We start from the raw sequence: 25218 nt of genomic DNA, 5'->3' as shown, positions 1-25218 counted from the left end.
GAGCACACTTCCAACAGCCCTAGCTCAAACTGCATCCATTGAGAAAGACACATTGAAAACATACTGGCTACATCAAAGAAACTTTCTATGCCTGGAAGGTTTTAGAAGTTGAAGAGACACAAAATATTTTTCTTTTTTCAGAATTGTGACAAAAATACTTTCCTGATACAAATATATTGTAGGGTTTTGAATATCTTTAATAAAGCTTTTTCTATATAAAAATATTTTTCTTTCAAAAGACGTATACTAAGTTTGCATAATGTGCTATTACCTACTGAAAAAAAGCCACTTATGCTACCTACATCCAAAGATAATCAGTGTGAGTTCTTGCAGCACTAGAGGAAATATGATCACAGGACTTGTAGATAAGCAAGCTTTAAGAAGGACTAGGACCCCCTATCAACCAGACAGCCTCCAAGATAAGAGCCTTCACAAACCGTGTATAGAATTTACTTCTCTTCTTGAAAGATATATTTTTAAATTGCTTCTTATCATTGTCACTGGAATTAAAGATAAACTGTTGACACACTCATGGTCAGATACAATTCCTTAAATACACACATATGCAGAGGGAACATTTTTCTTGTGGCTGTGTTGCAGAAGCTTTTGTTCAATTGAGCTGGATCCATTGATTCATTATTTAACTTTGGGTCCTTATTTAATCTTTCACAAGAGGAACTAATTTTTAGATAATTTAAGTAGATTTTACAGTATTAAGAGGAACTGACCTTTTCAATTGAAAATGATTTTCAGAAAGAAACAAGACTCTGAGTGTGCTCATCTGTTAAAAGAGAACATCTTTTAGAGGCAAACATCTGAAACAAATGTCCCCTGGAGGTGTACACTATTCCAGTCATTACAGAGGGAGTACTCATGTTCTTATTTAATGCCAGTCCCTTGGATCCTGTCAGTACCTGCACCCATTAAGCCTATCACTTTGCAACTTTACACCAAAATCCTTGATAATGTTTTCCTGTGTAAGCTTCCAGCATGCCTGTTCTCGTCCTCCTGCACAGAGAGACAGAGATCTCCCCATGTCGTCTCTCAAATGGGCCAGACACACATTAACACACCAGCCCCCTTCCTTTGCTAGATTCCAGCCATGCATGCAAAGTACTCAAACCCTACTTAAATGGTAGAATTAATCCATCCCTCCAGCCTGTTTTTCAGAGGAACAGAAACAGATTTTTGTTTCTGTTTTTTGCACTCGTTTTTTCTCATCTAGGAAAGTGTGGAAACATCATTGAAAATTCCACAGTGGCAAAATGCTGCTGTTTCCTAATCTCATACTGGCTCTATAACGGTTCATTAACTACTTTTAAAGGTGATAAGGGCATAATGAAGAATAAGGAATCTTCTAATACACAACATATGATAAATTCTAGGCTGAAGCAGCTTCTAAATCTATCTCTCACTCCATTTCTAATAATAACATCCTAAAACCAGTACGGTAGAAATCTGCACATCATGTAATACCTGGAGACAATTAAATTCATATTTTTTGTGCTTTAGTTGAAGCTTTTTCATTGAAATCAATGAGGGTTTTGCCTGATCAATGTCTTGCACAAATGAACAACTGCAAATGTGCTAGGAAAAACTGATATCTGGGGCAGTGAATCACAAATGGTTTGTCACCCTTAGAAGTAAATAAAAGAAAAACCAACCATAATTTCTTGAGATGGTTTTTTAATTCCTATCCAAATGAATTTCTTACTTTTTTTCTAACCAGAAAGCAGATTTATTGCATGGAACAATAACTTAAGAATAAACGTTGTTTTAACTTCAGAATGAAACAATTAAAATAAAAACAAATTGAGACACAGAAATGAAAAAAAAACCCCAAAAAACAAAAAACAAACAAAAACCAAAAAAAACAACCAAACAAAAAGTATATTGTGCTTACTCTCCAGACAGGGAAAAGATTTTATATATCATTTTCTAACATCTTTGTCTATTTCAAGTCCAGTGATACAATCAAACTGAGTCCTTCCGAAATATGCTCTTTCACAGATTTAACTTTTAGCTCCAGTAAGGAAACCTAGGTCTCTAATGAAAGTTTTAGGTGGATTTCAGATGCCTTAATATTTCTGACACGGATGTCAGAGTTGGCATTTCAGACCAACTATAATCAGCAATATTTTCAAAGGGCAGAAAACCATGTGGGTTGCATGTTTGCATCTGACACCAACACAAAGCAGGAGAATGGGATGGTTTATGCAGCAGAGGTACACATGCCAAGGCATATATCTTCTCTTGAAGATATTCTCCTGTGTTGGACTGGGATATAATACCTCACAGTGAAGGATACTTGCTCCTGTGAAACTCTTCTGTGCCTCTTGGTCAAGTACATGTTTTTTCACTGCTAAATTGTTAATTATGACTTCAGCAAGATAATTCCCTGAGGCCCAGGCACCTAAACTCTAGAGAATAAAAGGAATGTACTCCACTGGCTTCTTCTCTGTTCTGCTAGCTGATAGTATCCTCATTCCTGAAGCAGTATAAAGGAAACAGTTATTTAGTAAAAGGCATAACGACTTTTGACTTAGTATTGACTCAGTCCAAAGCCACAAAGTTGTTTAGATAATTACCTCCCACTGATTTTAATATGTATGGATACTATGACTTACTATCTGTGCTAAAAGATGCAGCACTGGATAGAAGCCAGGCAGTCCCTGACTGTGACTGTGGCTTATTGTGCAGGCTTGTGTGGTGGCTTCAAGGCCTTACTCCAAAAGGACCTAGTTGGTTGGGAGCATAAACCTTTGACTTGAACTACTATAAAATCAGCTAAATAATCACAAAGATTATGATCTGGCAAGAAACTGCTGCTATTGAATTTTATATGCAAAAGGACATATTCTGCATAGCAAATTTGGATGATACCTAGCAGTAAAGTGTTGTGGAAGGGGGAAATGAAATGGTTGCTATGCATGACAGAGGAATGTCATATTCTCCTCTTGCCTCAATTGCTGTTAGAAACACACACAGTCTCACCCTGGTGCCAGGGCTGTAGGCTGTCTTGTTAATGATGCTGGTGTCTGCACACTGTAAGAATTTCAAAACACAACTGTCCTATCACATGAAAAGATGGTGACCAGGATCACCCAGAACAAGCTATCAGATTAAATCAGAATTATATCAAAACTAGATGTTATAAACAAATGTGTAAATAATAGCCAATTCCTTATCTCTGGTCAGTATCTCTCAGGTCAGTATGTGCTGGTGTTCTCTGGGATAGGGTTAATTTTCCTCACAGAAAGAAGAATTTTCTTCACAGGCTGGTATGGGGCTGTTTTGGATTTGTGTTAAACAGGGTTGATAATATAGACATGTTGTTACTGCTGAGCAGGGCTTACATAGAACCAAGGCCTTTTCTGCTTTCTGTACTGTCATGTTAGGGAGGAAGTTGGGGATGCATGGGAGGCTGGGAGGAGACACAGCCAGGACAGGTGACCCCAATTAATCAAAGGGTTATTCCAGACCACATATTAAGGTATATAAAGTGGGGGAAGGAGGGGAACATTTGGAGTGATGGTCTTTGTCTTCTCAAGTCACCGTTATATGTGATGGGGCCCTGCTCTCCTGAGAATGGCTGAATACCTGCCTGCCCATGGGAAGCAGTGAATTAATTTCTTGTTTTGCTTTGCTTGCATGTGTGGTGTTTGCTTTCCCTATTAAGCTGTCTTTATCTCAATCCATGAGTTTCCCAGCATTTTCCTTTCTGATTCTCTCCCCGGTCCCAACTCCCCAAACGAGGAGTGAGTGAAGGGCTGGATGAGGCTTGGCTGCTGGCTGGGTTTAAACCATGACACCAGATTCCTGAGAAGCTTTGTTGAGTGGTAAACTCTGTCAGCGTTGTCCTGTACTTAACACACCTCAAGTAATATGTTTAGTTTTGGGCCCCTCACTACCAAAGGACATTGAGGTGCTGGAGCATGTTGAGAGAAGGGCAACAAAGCTGATGAAGGTCTGGAGCACAAGTCTTACAAGAAGCAGCTGAGGGAGCTGAGGCTGTTTAGCCTTGAGAAAATGAGACTCATTGCTCTCTACAACCACCCAAAAGGAGGTTGTAGCCAGGTGAGTGTAGTAAACCCCATGGACCTGGGTAAGGCCCCAGGGAGAATTGAATAGTAGGAACTGCTGAGACAGCAACATAAGTTCCTGTCTCTCTGACCCCCGCCCCAAAACTTATCTGTGTAACCCTATAGGCTATGTTACCTAACCCTTACTATTGGTCAAGTTTGGATCCCCCTTAACCCTATAAAAGAGGCCTACTTTAGCCCATTAGACAGAAGAGCTGTCGCTGGGACCCTTCACAGACTCCCCCAATAAACATCGCTGTGGAACACCAGGACCTCTCCTTCTCCTCTCTTGCGTCTGCTGCAGTCTCAGCCAAGGGCTCCCTACCTAGCAAGCAAGAGCTGAGATCCTAAGAGAGCTTGCAATCACTAAAGGGCTGACAATCACCAAGCTTGCTAAGGGGGTTGGCCCGCGGCGTTGGCCTCGAGCTAGCCCAGCTTTCGGGCACCCTGTCTCCCTGAGGACTGGGCTCCTGGGCTATCTTGCACTGCTTGATAATAAGGCCAGAATAGAGGCTTTATTATAGGTGAGTGTCAGCCTCCTCTCTCAGGTAACAAGAATCAGGGTGAGAGGAAACAGCTTTAAGTTGTGCCATGGAAGGTTTAGGGTGGATATTAGCAAAAATTTCTTCATGGAAAGTGTTGTCAAGAATTGACACATGTTACCCAGGGAAGTGATGGAGTCACCATCCCTAGGGGTATTTAAAAGATGTGTGGATTTGGGACATGGCTTAGTGGCTGACATAGCAGTGCCAAGCTGATGTTTGGACTTGATGTTGTCTTGACTTGACTTTTCCAACCTAAAAGACTCCAGGATTCCAGTAAGAGTTGAGTCTCTGAAGGGAGGCATTGTTGTGGTGGGCAGCCCCCTTCTGAAGCTTTAGACTGTAGGGAGTTACTGCTCTCTGATGGATCTGTGTAGGCCTGCCAGAGGCCATACACCATATCTGCTTATTTTTTTAACTCCTTCTCACCTTCTAAATCCCCTTAGGTACATACAGATGGTCTATAACATTATTCTTTCTGCATCAAGACCTCAGCTGGTTATTCACACAGCAAAGGGGTCTCATCTATGTAAATAAACCTTTTTCTTTCTGTGATATTCACTGAAATAGCGTCAGAGATGTTCACTTCCCATGTTTCACCTTACTCCTAAAGGTATAGCCCTACGGAGAGAGACCGTTGTAGCTACATGAACACAAAGGTACCATTTACTTCTTAGCCCTAACAGTGGATGTCAAGCTGTCTCATCAGTTACAATGAATACAGCTGGACCACTTGTTCGTCCAAGGGAGACTGGTGACAATGAGGAGAAAAGCTGGAAGAAACTGAAGTTTGTGTCTGCACTAAGTATTTATTCCTGATTTTGAAAAATTTTAGTTTTACCTAAATCAACAATATGAAATGCTACAGGGTACCTTCAGGTCAGTATAATGCTCTTCAAACCCACTTGTAATCTTTGATTGCTAAATCTTTTCAGTTGAAGCCCAAAGTATTCCATAGGTATCTTGACTAAAATCAAGAGTTAGAATTCAGGCCTCACTGTTTAAATCAACAATCCATGTTCCCCTTCATATAGGTACATGAAATTTACAGATACAGACAAGCTTAAGTTTTAGCATTTGAGTCATGCTGCTCATCTTCTTAAAATTAGGCATGTATGGAGGTGTTTTCAGGATCGGGGCTACATCATCAAGTGATTAGAAAACAGTCCCCTCTGGGTCTCAATTAAACATGGCTCCAGCAGCACAAATCAATGCACTGGGATAGTGATTTGAAGCTGAGATCATGTCTACAGCACAAGGCATGGCTGACATCAGCGTGCTAATCTGGGGTGTGAGCATTCTGTGCTCTCTGAATCCCTCTGCTTACCTGCAGTTACAACAGTGCAACTGTTCTCTTGCCAGTACAACATATTTCTGCTGGGAGGGGGGCAGGGCAGACAGGCAGAGAGGAGTGAGTGCACCAAGGCTTGATGCCGTTATGATATGGATGGTGATCATAGATGTGGAGCTGCTGTCAGGACTTATACCCAGGAGGATGCACTGCTCTGGATGGCTTTGATAAGGGATAAACACTGCAGCTCTTCAGCATTGCCTGAGATAAGCCTTAACAGTACAATCTAGGCTGCTGTAGGCTGCCACAGATGACAAACTTTTCTTTCTAGAGCAGTGTGTATTTATAAGCTGCATTCTAGTTTAGACATGGCTATAGTTAATTCATGTTTATGAAGCACTGAAATTGAAAGGTGTATGCAAATGCAAAATATTCTTCAGATGCAAAGCCTCTTTTTATTTTTTAGAAAGGGTGCTTTCTTTATTTGTCAGTGATGTTTTTGCTTATGTTGTAAATGATTGGTTGCCTGTGTTTGCTGTTGTAACATGTATTCTTATTACCACTTTGTTTGTCTTTATTGGGATGTCTGCTTCTCAATCTCCAAGGAATTTCTTAAATACTATGCATGCAAATTTCAGTTCACAGATGTGCAAATCACATAAACGCTTTCCATCCCTCTTAGGTAAAAAAGCTGGAAGTTGCAGAAGTGGTATATACTTGGTATGTGCGTGCTGGCACAGTCCTGAAACCACAGTTCTTTGAATCCATATTTTGTTTCTGACTATCACTCCTAAATCCAGAACAATTAGGTTTAACGATTTCTAAATTATTTACTCATAAATGGTCAAGCAAAAAACTTTGTATATTAAGAATTAATTTAAAACTGGTGCTTTGGCCCTGCTTAATGAAATTTTCTGAAGAAGAAAATTACCTAACAAACTGAAAAAGGAAAAAACACTTCTAAGTGATTCTTTGTAGTTTCTTATGTTGCAGTGGAAGAACTGTGGAAGGATGTCCATGACTCTTTGAGGCTACCTTTATTAAAAAAAAAAAAGAAGAAAAAGAATAAAAAAGAGAATAAAAAGGAAAAGCTACTGGTTGTTAGGAAATCTCTTAAGGACTCCTGGGGAAGAGCTCTTATCTGATCAAGTTGAAGGTCTCCCCATATTCTCAGTGATTTACAGTACTAATCATATATTGCCTCTTTACTGTGCACAGAGGAAATATTCCTCAGTATTTTTAATTCAAAATCTCTTAATGGCTGTGTGATTTTAAATAAACACTTAAAGTAAATTCTCTTTTGGGTACAAGGGAAAAGCACAATTCCTCGAGAAATTTGTATAGGAGGCAGGAGAGATGATTTCAAAAGTTTCAGAGTGTGGAGTCCAATTCCTATTTATATGGCATAATTGAACCAGTGTAATATAACAGTGCATATTTATGTCTTTGGTTACATGTTCCACAGAATGCTGAAGAATAATTGCTGACAAAAACTGAATATCATGGGACAAAGAGAGTCAACCCTCTGAAATCAATTTAATTTTACTCCTTCAGGAATTGTCAGTAGTCATTGTTATCAGAACAACAGTAACGGTATTAAGACAATAATTTTGCAACTTTTAACTATTTCATCAATTTAACACAAAATTTCAAAGCATGTTTAGTCTGATGAACAGTGGATTACATGAATATTCAATACTCAACAAAGTTATATCAGGCTTTTCACCCATGTCTCTGTATATATTATACCCTGGAACCTAAATTAAAATATTCATAGCTCACTGGAGAGAAATTAAAAATTTATTAACTTAGGTATTTGGGGAAAATGTGTAATCAGAGAAATGAGAAAGATTCAGCCTAACCTGGGAATGAATTGCTGAGAAGTGAGAGTAAGGAGGAGGTGCCCGAAGCATAACTCCCATGACACACTGTGGTGGCACTACTAACTGCACTGTTTGCTTTCTCATATAAAAGGATTTTAGTAAAAGGGGAAACAAATAAAAGGAAATGGAAATTTGGAGTAGGAGTTAAGATTGTTTTCTCATGGCCTATTTTCTATTAAACAATTTCCAAATAGTTATAGATATGTGTGTTTGTGTCCTAAAATTTTGTATTTTCAGTTGTTTTAACTGTTGGTGTGTTGATGCATACATGTTGTGTTTACTTTATAGTAATGTAAATATAGAATCTATTTTTTTCATGAGAAGAGTTAAGAGAATTCCGAAGTTCTGGAAATATAACGGTGGTTCTTTAATGGGAAAAAAAAAATAAAAAAGAGAAATGATACTTCAGATTATTCTGTTAAAATGCTACTTTTAAGCTTCCTGTGATTTGAGGATCATGATTCCCCAGGGTACTGAGATGGTGTTGCTGTTTTGAACTCCAAAGCATCAAAAAATAAATCTCTGCCATACATGTATACCTCATATGGAGAAGATGCACAGAATGACACTTTCACAGTTTTAGACCCCAGAACTTTAAAGCACAAAGGGTGAGCTCATTGGACATCCAGGAAGTTTCAACAGATTTCTGGCTCCTTAAAATGTGTCAGAAATTTGTTGCATATCAAGAAATTCTTCTGATTCAGCCAATAATGTAGTTGCTGCTGTGTTTGGGTTTCTTTCTGTATCAGTAAGCTCTTTGGTACTACTCGGTCAACTTCTCAAGGATTCCTTAAAGTGCACAACCTCACAAATCTAAAAAATTGAGTCCTTGAATGACTAAAGGAGATTAGCTTTGAAGTAGAGAGGATGCTCAAAATGATCTAATGGGTAAAGCACCATCTGCCTTTTATTTTTGAATTCTTTTCTGATATCCTTTGCAGCAGAGGTGGTCTCCAGGACTTTCAACAGTTGAATACACCATCAAGTTTTGAGCATCACTGTGCTGACCAAACACAATAAACCCCCTTGACTTATTTTTAATCTCAGGAAAAGAGATGCTGAGAATTCACAATGCCTGGGAAATTCTGCTGCAGTGTCTGACTACATTCTTGATTTAAATGTGCTTTGAATTCCCTTGCCTGTCTGTCCTTCTGCTTTGCTTGAGCTTGTCCCTTTATCTGACATGATAGAAATTGAGTTATCAGTTTTCTGCCCAGCATGTTAACCTAAACTGCTGATGGCCAAACTGTTGTAGGGGTAAAGCAGGTTAACCACCATATCTAAAATCAAATTTAAGATTTTGAGTATCTTTAGCCAGTTTGCTATATGAAACATTTTCTGGATGACCACCTCCAGAATTATTCCTCTTGGAGTTTTCATCCTTGTATAACTACTGCTAGGTTTAGCTAAAAAAAAAATTAAAAAAACATAAAAAAATTCTGAGACATAAATATATTTAATGGCAAGATTGAGCATCTTGAATTTTCTTAAATTCATTTTGTGTTTATTTCTATTCCAAAGACATAAGACTGATAACTGTAATACTGAGAGTTCCTTATTGTACTCCCCAGTACCTTGTACTGCAGGAACATTAGCAGAATTGTTCTCTCCTTCTGTTTGGTGATTACAGCTTTTGTGTTCGGTGTTATCCATATGCTATGATGGTAGTTTTATGACAAAGTAAATAGAGGTTTATGTATCTGTTCTTCCATGAATCTGCCATTTACCTGATTGTTTTGTTATCTCCAGTGCCTCACAGTTGTGAATGACCTGATTTATAGGCCCGGACAGGCCATCTAAATCACATGCTGAGAGCAAGTAAAGATAAACTGAGCTTCTGAAATTGACTTGCACTAATGAATAGTTATAAATATTTTCTTTAGCTAAGAATGTTTAAAAATAAAAGGGAGAGAGACAGATCTGCAAAGAGGTTGGCTTTTCTCCTTATAGCAGCTTCTCTTCTGCATTGGGGGAAATGTGATATGAAGATGACTTGAAGTTGAGGTGATTTAGGAAATTAACTGTTGAAAGGGTTAAAATTCCTATTATACAATTCTTTGTGAAGAAGTACAAGGTACAGATGTAGGAAAGAGGTAGAAAAAGTAAGTAAAGGAGTATCTGAGAAACAGATGACAGCTGAGTTCTACTGAAAAAAAATATAATTATCCAAGCTCAGTTGAGCCTGATCCAGGGAACTTGAAGATAATACATCAGGAACATAAAACATGGTAAGAAAGCAAAGAAGATTTTCAACACTGAAGTTTCTGCCTTGTCAGTTCCCAAGAAAAAGAAAATGGAAACAGACAAATGGCAAAAAAATATGGTTCAAAACATACCATATATTTGTCCCTTTCATATTACCTCTGGGAAAAAAAAAAAAAAAAAGAAAACAAAAAAGGCAGCAATTAGGTGATCGCAGATTTTAATGGCAGGAAAAATGGCAATTAGTCTCTTCCTGAGGAAAAAAATATCAGTCCTTTAAATTCCAGTTACATAAGAATATGGGTAATTAGACTACTGAAGAACTCTGTGACAGAAAGTGGGCACTAGAAAATATCTATGAAATATGATTCTCATTCATAGAGCTTTCTGAACTATTGAACACCCACAGAGCAAAATTAGCTGCAGACTGGGTTTTCTATATCATGGAAATAATAGAAAATAGGACTAGAGGGAAGTGCAAGTGTCTACCTCATGTAACCTGGGTTCTCAGGCATATGAATGAGAGCTGAAACTTTCTGGTAGACTAGCACAGCCCATAAAAGTTGATAAACATGTTTGGGGGATTTGGGGGTTTTGTTTATTTTTATTTTCTCTCTCAGTAGTACAGAAGGATGTGTTCCCAACTATATGCAAAAACCCGTGTTCTTAAAACATCTAATACCACCACAGTGCACTCTGTTTCATTTTTGTGGGTATTTATTTCAGCATAAACCAATGCAGCATTTGAATTTAAATTCTGTTGCACAGCAAAAGTTGTTTCAGGGAGGAAAGAATTCAGTTAATTAAACTTTTCTCACCAGGTGTTCGTTATGGCAGGATTTCGAAAATTTTGTTTGTTTCTGCGACACCTATTCAATCACAGAGGGTATGGGAGGAAAACAGCATCCATCTCTGCTCTTTGCATTTTAGAGGAACATTTCCGCGGTGAGGGGAACATCCACGACAGAAGAATCTGCTCGCAGCGTGTGTTCCTGTTAAGTGTGACACGTGGATCTGTCCTTAAATGTATTCAGAGAGACAGAAATGTTCTGCATTGTATCTCTATCTGTATTCAACATATGGAGCATTTGTCTGTATCTGAGTAGAGAAAAACAACAACAAAAAAAAGCCCCTCACAACAAAAGCAGTAGCGCGATGGGGGCTGACGCCAGTCTTCAGCTTTGCGTTTTTATACTCACACGTTGGAGGTTACCCTGCCCTCACCTTCGGGTCATTTTTCTGGGCTTTACGGCTCAGGAGCTGTGAGAGGTGGGAGGCAGAGAGCCCGGAGCAGATGCGGGCTCCCGGGCAGGGCATGCGGGGCAGAGACGGGGACGGGGACCCCGCGCCCCGCCGGGGGCAGAGCGCGCCCGCCCCGCCGCCGCCCGGGGTCCCGGCGTGTCCTGCTCCCTTCCGACCTTGCGGCGCTGGCACGGAGCCTGGTCCGTGCTCGTCGTTGAGGAAGGATACCTAGTGGAAAAATCAACAGGGAAAAGTACATCCCGAGAGATATGTCTCTGAGGAGCGCTCGCTCTCTTGAAACCGCAGCGGGTGGCTGTGGCAAGCGCTCTTCAGAAGTAATAGGGAGTCTCGCCCGGTCGGGTCTCAATTTTTTGCGCATCTATGAAGCACTCTGTCAAGAGGCTTTTCCTGTTATCTTGCTCCATCTCTCACACATTCTGACTTCCCTTTTTGTTTCTTCCCGACTCTTTCTTCTGCTACCCGTGCCCGATGCAACGCTCCTACCCACGGCCAGGGTTATATCCCTGCCGTGCCTCATGTCAGGCATTCCTGCCCATCCCCGGTTTAACATCCCTGCCGTCACCGGTGCGCGGTTCTTTCCCTTGCTGTAGGGAAAGGTTTATACAGATGAAAGAAAAAGGGCGTCAACCGCACGAGGACGGCGGCGCGGTCGCTCCCCACCCCTGGCCCCGCGCCGGGGGACGGAGCACCTGCGGAAACTTTTTTTAGAAATAATAATGGCAATAATAATAAAATGCCAGGATAGTCCCCTTTCGGGAAAAGCCGTGCCGGGCGCGCCCCGCGGCCGTGGGTGCGGGGGTTCGCTGCGCGCCCCGCGGGGCTCCGAGTGCGTCAGGCGGCGAGTGGCGTCAGCGGGCGCGGAGCGGCGGGGAGGGGGCAGCGGGACGGGGGGGGGAAGAGAGAGGGAGGGAGGGAGGGAGGGAGCTTCGTCAGGAGGCGATGGCGGTACCGCCGTGACATCACCCCGCGGCTTATATAGCTGGGGAAGGGTCTGGGTCCCCCGTCTGGTGCCTGCAGCCGCCCGTCAGCACGCGTGCGGAGGGCGAGGAGCGGCGGGGCTCTGTCTGTCTCTGTCTCTCTGTCTCTGTCTCTCTCTCTCTCTCTCTCCGTCTCTCCCTAGGATTTATGGACTTTACTTTCTAGAGGGCGGCGCGGCAAGGATGAGAGTCCAGCTGGTGTGCGTGGTGCTGCTGGCCCTGGCCTCCTGCAGCCTCTGCTCAGGTAAGTGCCCGCTCCGCCCGGCCCCGCGGCCCCTCTGAGCGCTGGGCGCGGAGCCGCTCCCGCAGCCGTGAGCGGGACCTACAGCCGCGGAGTGAAGTCGCTTCGCCTCCTCCTGCTGTCCCCTTTAGGCGCCCGGGAGCCGCCTCTGATAACGGGCTCTGGCCAGCATCACTATTTTTTTATACCGCTCCTCTAACTTTCTCCATTCCTCCTCACAGCATCTATACCACGGCAATTAGTGTAGACTAGTCATTGGAAATACGAATCAGTGCAGACCATCTGCTTGGTTGTCATGTATTTTCATTGTCGTGTATTGTCATTGAATGTCATGTATTTCCAAATTAAGATACAAATTGTAATTTCTGCAACTCATGAATAGCTGCTGTAATCCAAATCAACATGAATATGTATGCCCTTCAGTTGCTTTTTAGAAAGAGAAATACAATTTTATTATCTAGAGAAAAAGTTGAACAACAAATCTGAAATTATTACAAAAAAAACCGCTGAAGCACAGGCAGATCACACAGTAAGAGGCTGATGTAAATGCATCTCTTCTCCAAAGCAACTGCTTTAAAAAGATCAAAAGGAGGACAATATATTAAAATGCATTTCTTGCTTCTTTGAAAAATGACACATCTTAAGCATCTGCCATTTATGTCTAAAGTTTATGACCAAATAGTGAGTTAAAAAGGTGTATGCACATAGATATGCAGCAGAATAGCCTGCAAAATCCAATCTTAATTAACTTGAAAATTGATTTTTAACTCCACTAAATTGCAGGGTAAATTTACAGGTAACTTTATTTTTCAACTTTAGTGTTCGGAGGGACTCAGAATTCCTAATTCTCACTCTAGATGGAAGTTTACAGTTTGTATTCCCCTGCAGAAGAAAAATGTAAACCATCTGATATCTGCATTTTATTACAGTTTAAATATAACTGTTCTGTATATTATAGAGAATGCATGATTCAGTGACAAAGCTTAACATTTTTTTTCTCCCCATATATTTCTAAGCTTTTTAAACAAGTTCCTTACTAGTATTTTCAGTGAAGCAGTTTCAAATTCAACTCGTTATAGAGCCTTAATGAAAGACTACTAAAGTAAAAATAAATTAAGTGGGAACTAAAACAGGTTCATAAAAAATGCCCCAGAAGCCAAAGTGTGTGGGGAACTGACACAATGGTTTATTTGCTTGAAAATTTGAAATTATTTGTAAATGAGAAACGACACAGAAAAGCTTGTGTGATGGGGTTCAAATAATCTGTAACTAATATGGACAGTTATACTATTTAAAAAAATGAATTTTTTTGAAAATTTTTGCCTGCAGATGTAAGTATGTACCTGTAGAATATAATTATTCCTTTAAAATGTGAATATATGAGTAGAAACTTTTTTTCTTGTCAGTGGAGTCAAGAATACATCAAACCGTGTGAATTTCTCTCTGATTTTAACAATAATGTGTAACCAGCCTTTTTATACATTGCTCTCTGAGAGTCTGTTCTTTTTATGCTTTTGCTCCTCATCCATCTCTTTTGACTCTGGAATTACGTGAACATGCTTCCTTCTCTCCCTCCAAGCCTTGCTTTATTCTTCACTCAAGAAATCTTGACTCCTAAATAATGTCCTCTAGATTTCTTTTTTTCCAATCCAAATGCTTCTTAATACCTTCCTTCCCATCTTTTATGCCTGCAGCTATCTTCCAGACTTGATATGTGGAAGCTACCTTCCATCCTTTAGAGAAACAAAGGTGCTAACCAGGCACGAGTGCTTTTATTGTTCTCAGCTGGTGTGATCCAGGAGCCCACAAATCATGATGCTGTCATTGTGTGTGCTCACCTGCTCACAGGAGATGCTATCATTGACAGAAATTCAACTGAGGTGATCTTGTGCTGCTAGCAGAACTTTGGCTAATGGTAAAGCTGGCAAAACTGACTGCTATTCCTGCTCAAGGGGCTAAAAGGCATTAGGTTGGAAATCACTGGTTAGAGACTTGCTGACTGGTCTACAACTAGTCCTATTTAATATGAAAATTTTAAACATTGAATAAGACTGGTCGTAGATCAGCATTACAGCAAGTCACTTAAATGCCATTGCTTTGATGCTAAAAATAATGAATGAATCTATTGTGTTGGTAATGCAAAGGTGAACAGGAGCATCCCTACAGAGGAAGGGGATATTTGTGACACATGGAAGTTTTTGATGACCTAAATAATAGGAATAAGAAGCAGTGCAACAATACAAAATGCAGTGGCTTAGGAAATAATAGAAATTCCTCTTAGAAGATCCTTTTTAAGAAAAGCACAACTGTTGGAAATCTGAGGAATAAAAGACTATCTTGTTATCTAACCTGGTTTTTGGGGTTTTTCAGCCACAAAAGACAAACAAAACCAAAAGACATGTAAGACAGCTGCCCTCTGAAGCTAATGCTAAGCATTAAGGTGATTAAGTATTGAGCTTGCTGGACCAAACTGTGCTATGCTGTTCTCCCTTGAGAACACATCAGGGACAGAAGAGAGCTGCTCTGATGAGTTGGGGAATACAAGGCTTTTGCAAGGAAGGAGAATAGGTGAGAGTCCAATAAATCTGGGAATAGCCTTTCAATGAAGCATTTGTGGGATTTCCAGAGTGATGGTTTTTGACCAAAAGGACTCAGTGATCTTGCACTTGTTTCCTAATCTTGTAAGGACACACAAAAGCACTAAGCTTGGAAGAGCAATGATTCCTCTCAATAAATACATGATGGGTAAATATTGCAAATAGAAAGGTATTATTTATAGTGTAGGAATTTATTGCAAACCATGGATACATTTGTAATTAGAAATAAATTAGACTTGAAATCAGAAGCAAGTGAATAAGCAGTGATATTTAGGAGAGCTTCCTAAAGAAGAAACAAAGTGATAGTAATTGTGATATTCATTGAGATTGAATATGACCGATTTTTAAGAACATTGTAATGAGTGGCTTCTGTGCTGATAGAAACCTGTGGCACATTAGCACATTCTTGTGGTCTCTTACATGTTCTGTGAAAGGTAGTGACACAACATGGTGATGATCCCTGAAATGAAGGCATGGGCCGAATCTATCCCCATATTCAGTGGTAGGGTCTTACATGCCAACAGCATTGATTATTGAAAGTGAGATATTACCTATATAAATATGGAATATATTTTGGTTTATTATGGTTTGAAATGTTAGTGCATTGTTTGGTTTTGGACTGTTGGTATTCCAGGAAAGGTAAAAGCTATGTGGAACTGTATTTCACCTAAAGGCTTTACTGATTCCTTACATTTTTTCTCTTTGAGCTGTGATTGCTGCAACCAAGGCACCAGATCTTCATTGCGATTCTCATCTTCATCTTGTGATGCTGTGTGTAGAAATGTGTCTGTGTTTTTTCTCTTTCCACAGCAATTTTTACCCTATATATCAAATCATAAGTCTTGCAAGTCTACTGAGCTATCAAAGGTCAACTAAATCAGTAAAGAAAATCCATAGGCTTCCAGTCAGAATACTTTCTTTTTGTATATACATTGCCAAGAGCTTGTATCCTAAACTGGTCAAGCTCAGTTCCCTCATATCAGTAAAAATACCATTAATTTAATTAAGTATTCCTAATTAATAATAAAGAATATTGATTATTAGTCAAGTAATCATAACTGCAATTTACATAAATAATTACTGCTTAAATAAATATTATTTGAAAAAATATTCAATTTTTTTTCAAAGTAAGTAAAGGTTACAAATATTTATTATGGAAATAATGAAGAATATTGCAGGTTTTTAATACTGAAGGAATTGTAGGTTAATGAGCCTTTCTGCTATGTAGCTGAGATTAATGAACAGTTCCATTCAGTTCAATAAGCTTGATATGCTTTAAAAATGTGTTGAGTATTTATTTTTATATAATGTTGCTGTTAACTGAAGACTCGCAACAGTCCCTCTAGGTCACTGGTGTTTGTGTTTGTTGTTTATTTTTAAAAACCATTTAAATATCTAAGTTCTGTATACTGAATTGAAATGTCCATGATTTATGATCAAATAATAAACATATGTTTCTGGTTTATTCCCAGATTCAGAAGAGGAAATGAAAGCATTAGAAGCAGATTTATTGACCAATATGTACACATCAAAGGTAATTATTTTTCTTCCTTTACCTGACAGGGAGGGAGCAAATGAATTCTCATTACAAACCCAAAAGTCTTTGCACAAAGTAATAACCTATGGTCTAGACATAAAAGTTCAGTGTTAGGTTTTACTTTGGTGCAAGATTTTCTCCAGTTCAAAGGGAATATAAAGGTGTTGATGTGACACACTAAACATGTTCCTCAGCTGTAACACTGGTACTTTCATTAAACTGTCAAAACTGTGTTATGTACAGAGATGTAAATTTATGTGAGGAAATGTGTTTCCAATAAGATTATGCCCGATGAAAGCTAAATTAACCTTGAGTCAAATCTGTAAGTGCTATTTTTATGCAGAACCCTTCCTATATGCATATAAAATTAAGACAATCATAAAGCAAAACCAGTCAATACATATGCCAATTTTGGTTTAGGATTTTGATCATAGTGCCAGTACAGGAACATGGGGGCATGACTGTGAAAATACTAACTTTGTAAATGGCATTTCCGTGACAGGTTTCCAGACTGTGAATAATGTTTATGTTATTTAATATGAATATATAAAAATTCAGTGAAAACCTCATATCGACAGGGTGAAGCAGATAGTGTTGCACGTATGTATTGGACAGGCTGATAGACACTTTCTCAACACAATTAATTTCCATAAATGATCTAAGAAACATATGTGTCTGATATATCTTCAACAACATACAAAGAACTAACTCTGAAACAAATGCTATGGGTTTAAGGTGAATATTTTAATTTGTTAGTCCAATAAAGTTTAAGTTGTTATTTAATAAAATGGGAAATGAAAAATTTCTCCCCCCAAAAATAAATTTACATAAGCCAATGACTAGTTGAAGGTTAAAGACAAAACCTGCCAGGATGACTTCTGCATATATTGCATTTAAATATATGTGGCCTTTTTCACAGGATTATTTGATAGACTAGAAGAAGTATGAAGCCAGAAAATGCATTTTCTTTAACTGGTCTGGCAGTTCTTAGATCTCATTCTTTACTGGCATGATAAGTTAACCTCAGATTACAAATAAACCCATTGGCCACTCACTTTTCTAAGGTTCAGAAAGATTTAATAACTTCTCCTTTTCTGAAACGTATTCAATGTAAGAGGCTGACAAAAATAGATTTTTTGCTCTGTGGCAAGGTATATGATGCCCTGGAATAAAACCCTGCAGCTATTGGTATTTCTGCTACTGAGTTTAGTGGATCTGTGAACATAATTTCCATCTTTTCCTCCCTCTCACCACAGAACACAAGCTCAGGTAACTCCAAAAGCACAAATATATTGCACCAGTTAATAGTGTCACAATGTTTGCCATAATACGTTTTTTGATGTTATGTAGCTTGCTGTTTAGCTCCCTTAGGGTATTTACCACAGTCAACTGACACTTGAAGTTGACAGAAGCAGTAGATTCATGTTGGAGACATTGCTTTCATTGCTTTAATTCTGCATTATACTGCCTTAAATCACCATCTAAAGTTCATTAGTTGAATTTATGTTGTCTCGACATCAAAGCAAGACATGGTAGAAACACTAAAAATTGTGTATCAAGTCTTCTACAAGAGTAATATCACAATCCCATTAATTACTGAAATTACTTTTTGTCTGTTGTCCACTACCAGATTTTAACCCTCATTACAACAAATTATGGTTCTGGTGTGTTAGACAAATTTGAAGACAGTATGTGTAATACCTGTCTTGTGTTGTGCCTGAGATCTGGTTCCATTTGAGGGCAATTACTGCTAAATTGCACAGACTGTATTTGACACTTACTTGGTAATCAGCAAAGGAAATCCTAACAATTTAAACAGCATTAAGATGGGAAAATAATTACTGTTTATGAAAGCTGAGATCTGAAAGTGCAGCAAAATGGATTATCACTTGTGGGTTTAGTATTTGATAGAACAAAAATCTGCCTAAGTAGGCACTTGTGGACTATAGTATAAAGACTACAACCAGGGCCTAAACACACCTTTTGCAATATTCAGTAGTCTATCCAGTATTATGGGAAGAATTGCCTTATGCCTTTAACTTCACAGACTGCTGTCCAGTGCCTGCTGCCCCTTTTCAAGTTGCTCTTAAAGTCACCTATATGCTAAATCACTCTCAATCCTTAAAGAATTAGTTCATGCTTATTGCAATCTGTCTTCAACACTTAATACAGTTTGTCACCCTTCCCTGCTGTTACATCTGAACCAAGATACAAGGCTCAAACAAGTCCTTAAAATGCTCTGTCTTTTTCCTAAGATAAAATCCAAAAAGCCATTTTGAAGGTCAGGTAAAAGAACAAAACCTCACTTGTCAAAATATGTGGACAGTTATCTCCCATCTCCCTTGTTTTAAATAAAAAAACTCTATTTATAGCAAAGAGATAACTGTTTCTAGCTTCCTAAATGCTTGCCTGAAACCACTAGTTGCACAAAGAATATTTTTTGAACTCAAAAAGATTGACACTATGTTATTTAGAGGGGGAAAAAAAGTAAAATGAAAGTATTCCTTGGAGAATATATCAACCCTAGAATATACTCCACCTTTGGGATCCCACCCAACATCAATTTTCTGAAGCCATGGACCCATGGAGTTTTCATTGTTGTGGGATGCCTATTTATGAGTGCATTTTCCCAGAGAGTTTAGCCTCCTTGTCTGAGGAGCTGTCTAGAAGTAGGAGGAACATCCAGCTATCTAGGAGCTAGTGACTTCCTGACTCAGTCATTGCATAAAAATTAATTAGGTTTACAGGCATTAATATGCACCATGGAAGAAATTCTTCTTTGACAGAATTCACTGGTATGTCTGATTAACTATATTATTTCTATGGTTACAATCTGAACAAAATTCAACTGCTATCACGGAAAAGAACCATAGAGATCCTACACTAACTAGGGATTTTTACTTTGTGATGAATTTGCTTTTTATCTGCTTTTACTAGATAAAGACAAGAATGTAAAAAGCAGATATAATTTTCCCTAATGAAAAATAGCATTTGGGATGTATGGATGGATTGTAACAAAAGAAGTATCTTAGGCAAACTATCAGGGATATCATTCAACCAGATATGGAAATAAAATACCATATAAATTGTAACTTGGAAATCTCTTTTGTCTTGCATAGGACAAGCCTCTTGTCAAAGAAGGAAATACACTTATTTCAGTTTCTTAGATGATCTTAGATTCTCTTTCAAGATCCATGAAGTGGGAGAAATTATATATCTGATTCTTATTTATAAGCATGTTCAATGGTGGAAATACATACATTATATTCACTTCAGTATTCATATACCTTTTTAATTCTAGTTCATACTTCAATCTCCTTTTTCTCTTCAGATTATTCCCAGATATTTTTCAAGTTACTCTTAAAACAATTTGTTCTACCTTGGCAGATAAGGGTTACTTGTTTTATTGTGTAGGTGTTTTCTAAACCATGCGTTGAGCTACTGTACTTGATATTGATTAGATCTGTGCGGAAAATACATATAAATATATCCCACATTATAAATTAATCTGAAAATTAGGATTATCATCATCTTAGACTGTTTTTTTACATATACCTTTAGGATAACTGCCTCAGATATTTTCCATAACCCAGAAAAGCAAAGTGGTTTGATTTTAATGCTTGATGTGATAGCGGAGCAGAAAAATAACATGACTGCCTTGTTTAGTGACTGGACATGACCTGGAAAACTCCACATTCAATTAAAATAACCCAAAATTCACTCTGACTGAATTGTTAATGGTAGCAGTAAGTCAGAAGCAGTATCCAAGTAAAAATACTGTGAGGTGATAGATTCATGGCATTAATAGGAATGAGACTCCCTTAACAAATGAAATATTAATTAGAAGCTTGCAGTCAGCAGTGCAAATTTGTTTTCTCCTCATCTCATAAGTAGGAGCTAAGACAATTTTCACCTAAACAAATCTGCTACTTAAGTACTTTACTAATACACAGAGGAAAGTTCCTTTATACATAGATGTGCAGAATGACGTGAAGCAGTAACTTTAGATCAAAAAGTTTCTATAAATTATGCAAGAAGGCATGAAAAATTACCCTATCCTTTACTCTTCTGTTTCTATCCACTGGAATATTTTTGGTTCTCAACTCAGAAATCTCACTTGCTCACATAGCACTACCTCTAGATTCTATGCTCCATTGCAATTTAGCTGTTGCAGTGCCAGCTCACATTTCTTTTGCATACCCAGGAGAGAGCAGTGCACTGGAGAAGCCTCCTCATTTTTCATGGAAAGCTACATATTTTTATATTTCAAAAATATATTAAAACAGACCAAAGAACATTTTGAAATTGCCTTGGGTATTTGATCTTTTCCCTAGTTTAACTTCTGTTGATAAAATTAGATATTCTGCAAAGAGAATAATTTTATCTTGAAACTGTCACATCTTTTTAAGTAATTTGATAGACTAACTAGGGTACTTCAATGAGAAAACAGATGAGCTCAAAGTAAAGAGTGCAGAACCAATTACAAGCTTCCAAATACGATTTCAGATTTGATTTCTTAGCCTCAAAACAAAATAATCTTTTTTTTTTTTGTTTAACATTGTCAGGAATCTGAGAATGCACAGCAGTTTTATTAAAAGGCTAAATCATTCTTATTTTGAAGGGCACATATTTATCAGATCTATGTTGGAGTAATGATCATGGACAAAAGAAAACTTTTTGTAACTAATGCTAAAAGTGATGCCAAATTTTCTTGTTTCTTCCTCATTTCTCTGAACTTTTTTTTCCCTCAAAAATTAGTCAAGTGTGATGAATATACATAAATCTTGCACGAAAAGCCCCTTTGTTAGGAAGGAGCCCTAAAGAATCAGGTTATGTGATTACCTGGTGTTCAGCCAAGTAAACACTACATCCACACTCAATCAGTGCTTCCAAGTATGTGTGAAAGGCAATGTCTGTGTTAGTGTCATACCTGTATTTAACTTCATGCATACAGGAAAAGAAGCAACTACATTTCAGTTCATAGGTAAGGTCTAATCCTAATGTGCATAGCAAGGAAATTCTTGCAAGGAATACCTAGGAATTTGCTATTTGGCTTTTGGTTGGAGATTGCTATGTCACCAGTTCTAGTTGAAGGAAACTCAATTCTATACTCAGCACTGAAAGGAAAACAGTGCAGAAGAAATAATTAGTAGTGGGAGAATGAAGAAAATGGCAAAAATAATGAAAAGCAGTAGATGAGATAGGAATTAAGTTTTAAACTTACATTTTTGCTATTGATAATCAAAATGGAAGACTGCTGCTGCAACTGCTTGGAAAAAACAATACCAGTAGAAAAGTAAAAATCATGCTTACCAGCATTTCTTTAAAATGGTTTAAGAACTCATTCATAATGCAATATATTGGAAAAAGCAAAATTTGAGACAAACCATGGTGAAATTTCCTTTTTTCTATCTTTCTATAACAGGTTCATGATGGGCCACATAAATACAGTTGGTCTCAGTTTTTCAGTCCAGTTACCAAATCAGGAGTACTTTGTTTTCACAGCTATGTTTTGTCTTTGCTCCATCTCCCTAAGCCTATAGATCTTCAATTAACATCTCCCAGGCTCTTCACTTTCCAGCATCCAAAACTCCTGGGGCTTACAGATTCTGTAACTTCAGACCCAGACTCATCAGATGGCTTGCTCTGAAAAAGGGATTCCTTTTCTCAGAGAATTTTGGGATGACTGGTATTTGTGCTGAACTAGGGAGGAGTGTCTAGTCAACCAAGGCATCCAGCTTGGATTCCTGAGCTGGGAATTTATCCAGTGGGTTTGATTCATTGTCCTTATTTACACCTGTGAATTTATATTATATTAATTTCCATCTGTGTTTTTGTTTGCACCTGTGCAGAATGACTATGAAATGCTGCCATTCTGGTTTGGTAGCAGCTGAGCTTTTTCATCATTTATATCTACCTGGGGGGCAAGGCTGCAAGGAAGCCGACTTGGCGTGTGTAATAAATGAGTTGTCCTAAGTTCTGAGCTCTAATTATTGTCTAAAAGTTGACCAGATGAAAAGCACTTCAGAAACATAAACTTGTTTCTAACAAAACGTTTGAATGTAGCACGTGGATACAAAAAACCCAAAATACATTAAATGGTGGGTGTCTTTATTTTCAGATTAACAGAGCAAAACTTCCTTACTGGAAAGTGACCCTGCTAAATGTCTGCAATCTTGTCAACAACATAAACAACCAAATGGGGGAAACAGTAGAGGTAGATGAGGAGGATCTGGTTCCAGGAAGACAGTTCCCTGCTGCTCTGGATGGCTTCAGCTTGGAAGCAATGCTGACAGTATATCAACTCCAAAAAGTTTGCCACAGCAGAGCTTTTCAGCATTGGGAGGTAACACAAATGATCACAAATGCATATTTCTACTGCTATTAAACTCTCAGACTCTGTTTTTAGTGATGTTGTAAAATCCATATCCGTGTGACCTCTATCACATTGTCTGAGCTTTCCTTCCCTTTTTTATATTCTCTAGTACCTCTAATATGCCTCTTTCAGTATGAGCAGTGAATTAGTGCAGTTTCTGATGACCTGAGTGTATGTTTCTTACAAAAACCCATGGATAAATGAGAACTTTTCTTAACTGCATACTTTCTTCACTCTTTGTAGCCATTTCAGGTAACCAAGCAAACATATGAAAGTCATCACTACGCCACAAAATATAATTAATATCTGCCTAACAGACATGAGGTTATTATAGATCTATTGAAGCATAAATAAATGTACCCAGTGTTTCTGTTTGAAGACCCTAAGGCAAACGGGATTCAAAATGCAGGCATACATGCCCAGGTGTACATACCATTTTACTGGGTATTCTGGTTTTCTTATCATTGCTAGGAAACTGGCAACAAGGTAACTCCTGCTTTGGTTTCCCTATACCTAAAGAGGGCCCTGGAAGTTGACATTGTGATTGTATGAAGATTGCTGCTCTTCAACAGTGATTGTTTATAGTCCATTTCTGATATTTAGTTTAGTACAATGATTACAGTGACTACACAGAAGCACACTAGCCACAATCCACTTGCATTGTTAGATATTACACTTATAGCTGCTTTGTGTAGTGAAAAAGATAACTCAGTGTCACTACCCACTTTCCAGTAAAGCAAATTTCTTCACCTATCTCAGGTTCATGTACAGTCTAGATGAATCCAGATATTTTTGGTAGTTTTTTGGTTTTGTTTGTTTGTTTGTTTTGGGTTTTGTTTGTTTTGTTTTGCTTTGCTGTCATAACTCTTTATATTCCCAATCCTCATGTTAGCTGGGGTGGTCCATGCAAAGGACTGCAACCTCTTTGAGAACCAGAGTTTTCTGAAGATGCTCTTCTTCAGTGCATTTATTGCTGGAAAGGAACTACCCTAGAACCAAATATGCAATAACCCATATGTCTTAATCACAGTTCCCTGCTTTGCAGGAAATTATAGAATAAAATATTTCTCAACAACTGAAACCAGCAAGCAGTGCATGTAGGTGTTTAACCTAAACGTGTGATAACAGAGTGATAGTCATTAGAAAACTTTCAGTCTATTTGAGTTTTGGTCTAAGGAGGATAAACCAGCTTTCATCTCTAGTCAAAACCAGTTATCTAATCTGTTGAAGTGGAATTTAAAAATCACTTCTGTAAGGCTCAGCTCATCTTTAGCCTGATTTTAGTTTTGTGTCTTGAGTTTTATAATTTTTTTTAATTAATGCTGCAGCTACAGATTTTATTGGTGGCAAAAAAAATGTTAATATTTTATTAAAATTTGGAGGAGATTATAATCTTCATTACCAAAAAAAAGTAGATAACAATGTGTCTCTTCTTGCATCCTACAGTTACTACAGCAAGATGGTTTTGATCTGGAGAACTCAAGCCAAGAAAAAGAAATCATGAAGAGAAAAAATCCCTATATTCTGAAACGGCAGCTACATGTGAACAAAGCTAGAAGACCATACATACTCAAGAGAAGTTCATATTACTGATGCAGCAGAAGAAAACAATGTATATTTAGTTCATAGGTAACTGTGCATTATGGTTATCTTATCTAAATCTAAAATCATACTTGTGTGAAAATATACTCTGGAAAATCAAGATGATAACATAGCTGTGTCTTTTTTGCAATTGCTGTTTCTTGATTGTGGATTTTTCCTACTTGAGATAATTGGACTAATACATTTGTGAATAAAATTAGTTTTTAAGCATGATGTATTGTACAAAACTGAGATTTCAACATGCTTTCAAACGATCTTGTAGTCTTTTGCAGTTTTATAAAGCACACCAACAAAACACCAAGTAAATTGATATTGTCCGTAAATCCTACTGAGAATCATACAGCTTCTTAATGCAACACCTCAAACATGTAAATGTTTACAAATTTCTTGAATAATATAGTAGTAAGAAGTGCCACAGTATTTTATGTTTTGACTAGTTTAATTTATTAGGAATAGGTCTAAGGAAGAAAAGGATTAACTATTAAATGGCAATTTCAAAATGAATATTTTAAATAGCTTGCTTGTAAGTGAATTCTGAATTTTTGATTTCTAATCTATGAATGCTCAGGAAAAACAAAAAACAACAAGAAACTTGGTGAAGTGTTTGAAAGATTAATTGAAAGTA

General features: G+C 38.1%; 1 protein-coding gene across 1 annotated transcript; it reads left to right on the top strand.

Annotated features, from left to right (window-relative positions):
* Positions 1-12216: 12216 nt before the first annotated feature.
* NTS (neurotensin) lies at positions 12217-24806 on the top strand. Its single transcript, XM_071423322.1, has 4 exons — positions 12217-12484; positions 16551-16612; positions 22737-22961; positions 24438-24806. The coding sequence occupies exons 1-4, from the start codon at positions 12424-12426 to the stop codon at positions 24582-24584; spliced, it is 495 nt and encodes a 164-aa protein (XP_071279423.1). The 5' UTR covers positions 12217-12423; the 3' UTR covers positions 24585-24806.
* Positions 24807-25218: the final 412 nt, after the last annotated feature.

Source organism: Agelaius tricolor, unplaced genomic scaffold, assembly GCF_023055355.1.
Source record: "Agelaius tricolor isolate 1412-34295 unplaced genomic scaffold, bAgeTri1.0.p SCAF_3, whole genome shotgun sequence".
Classification (NCBI taxonomy): Eukaryota; Metazoa; Chordata; class Aves; order Passeriformes; family Icteridae; genus Agelaius; species Agelaius tricolor.
Note: the sequence above shows the minus strand (reverse complement) of the source record. Positions and strands in the feature narration are given on the sequence as shown.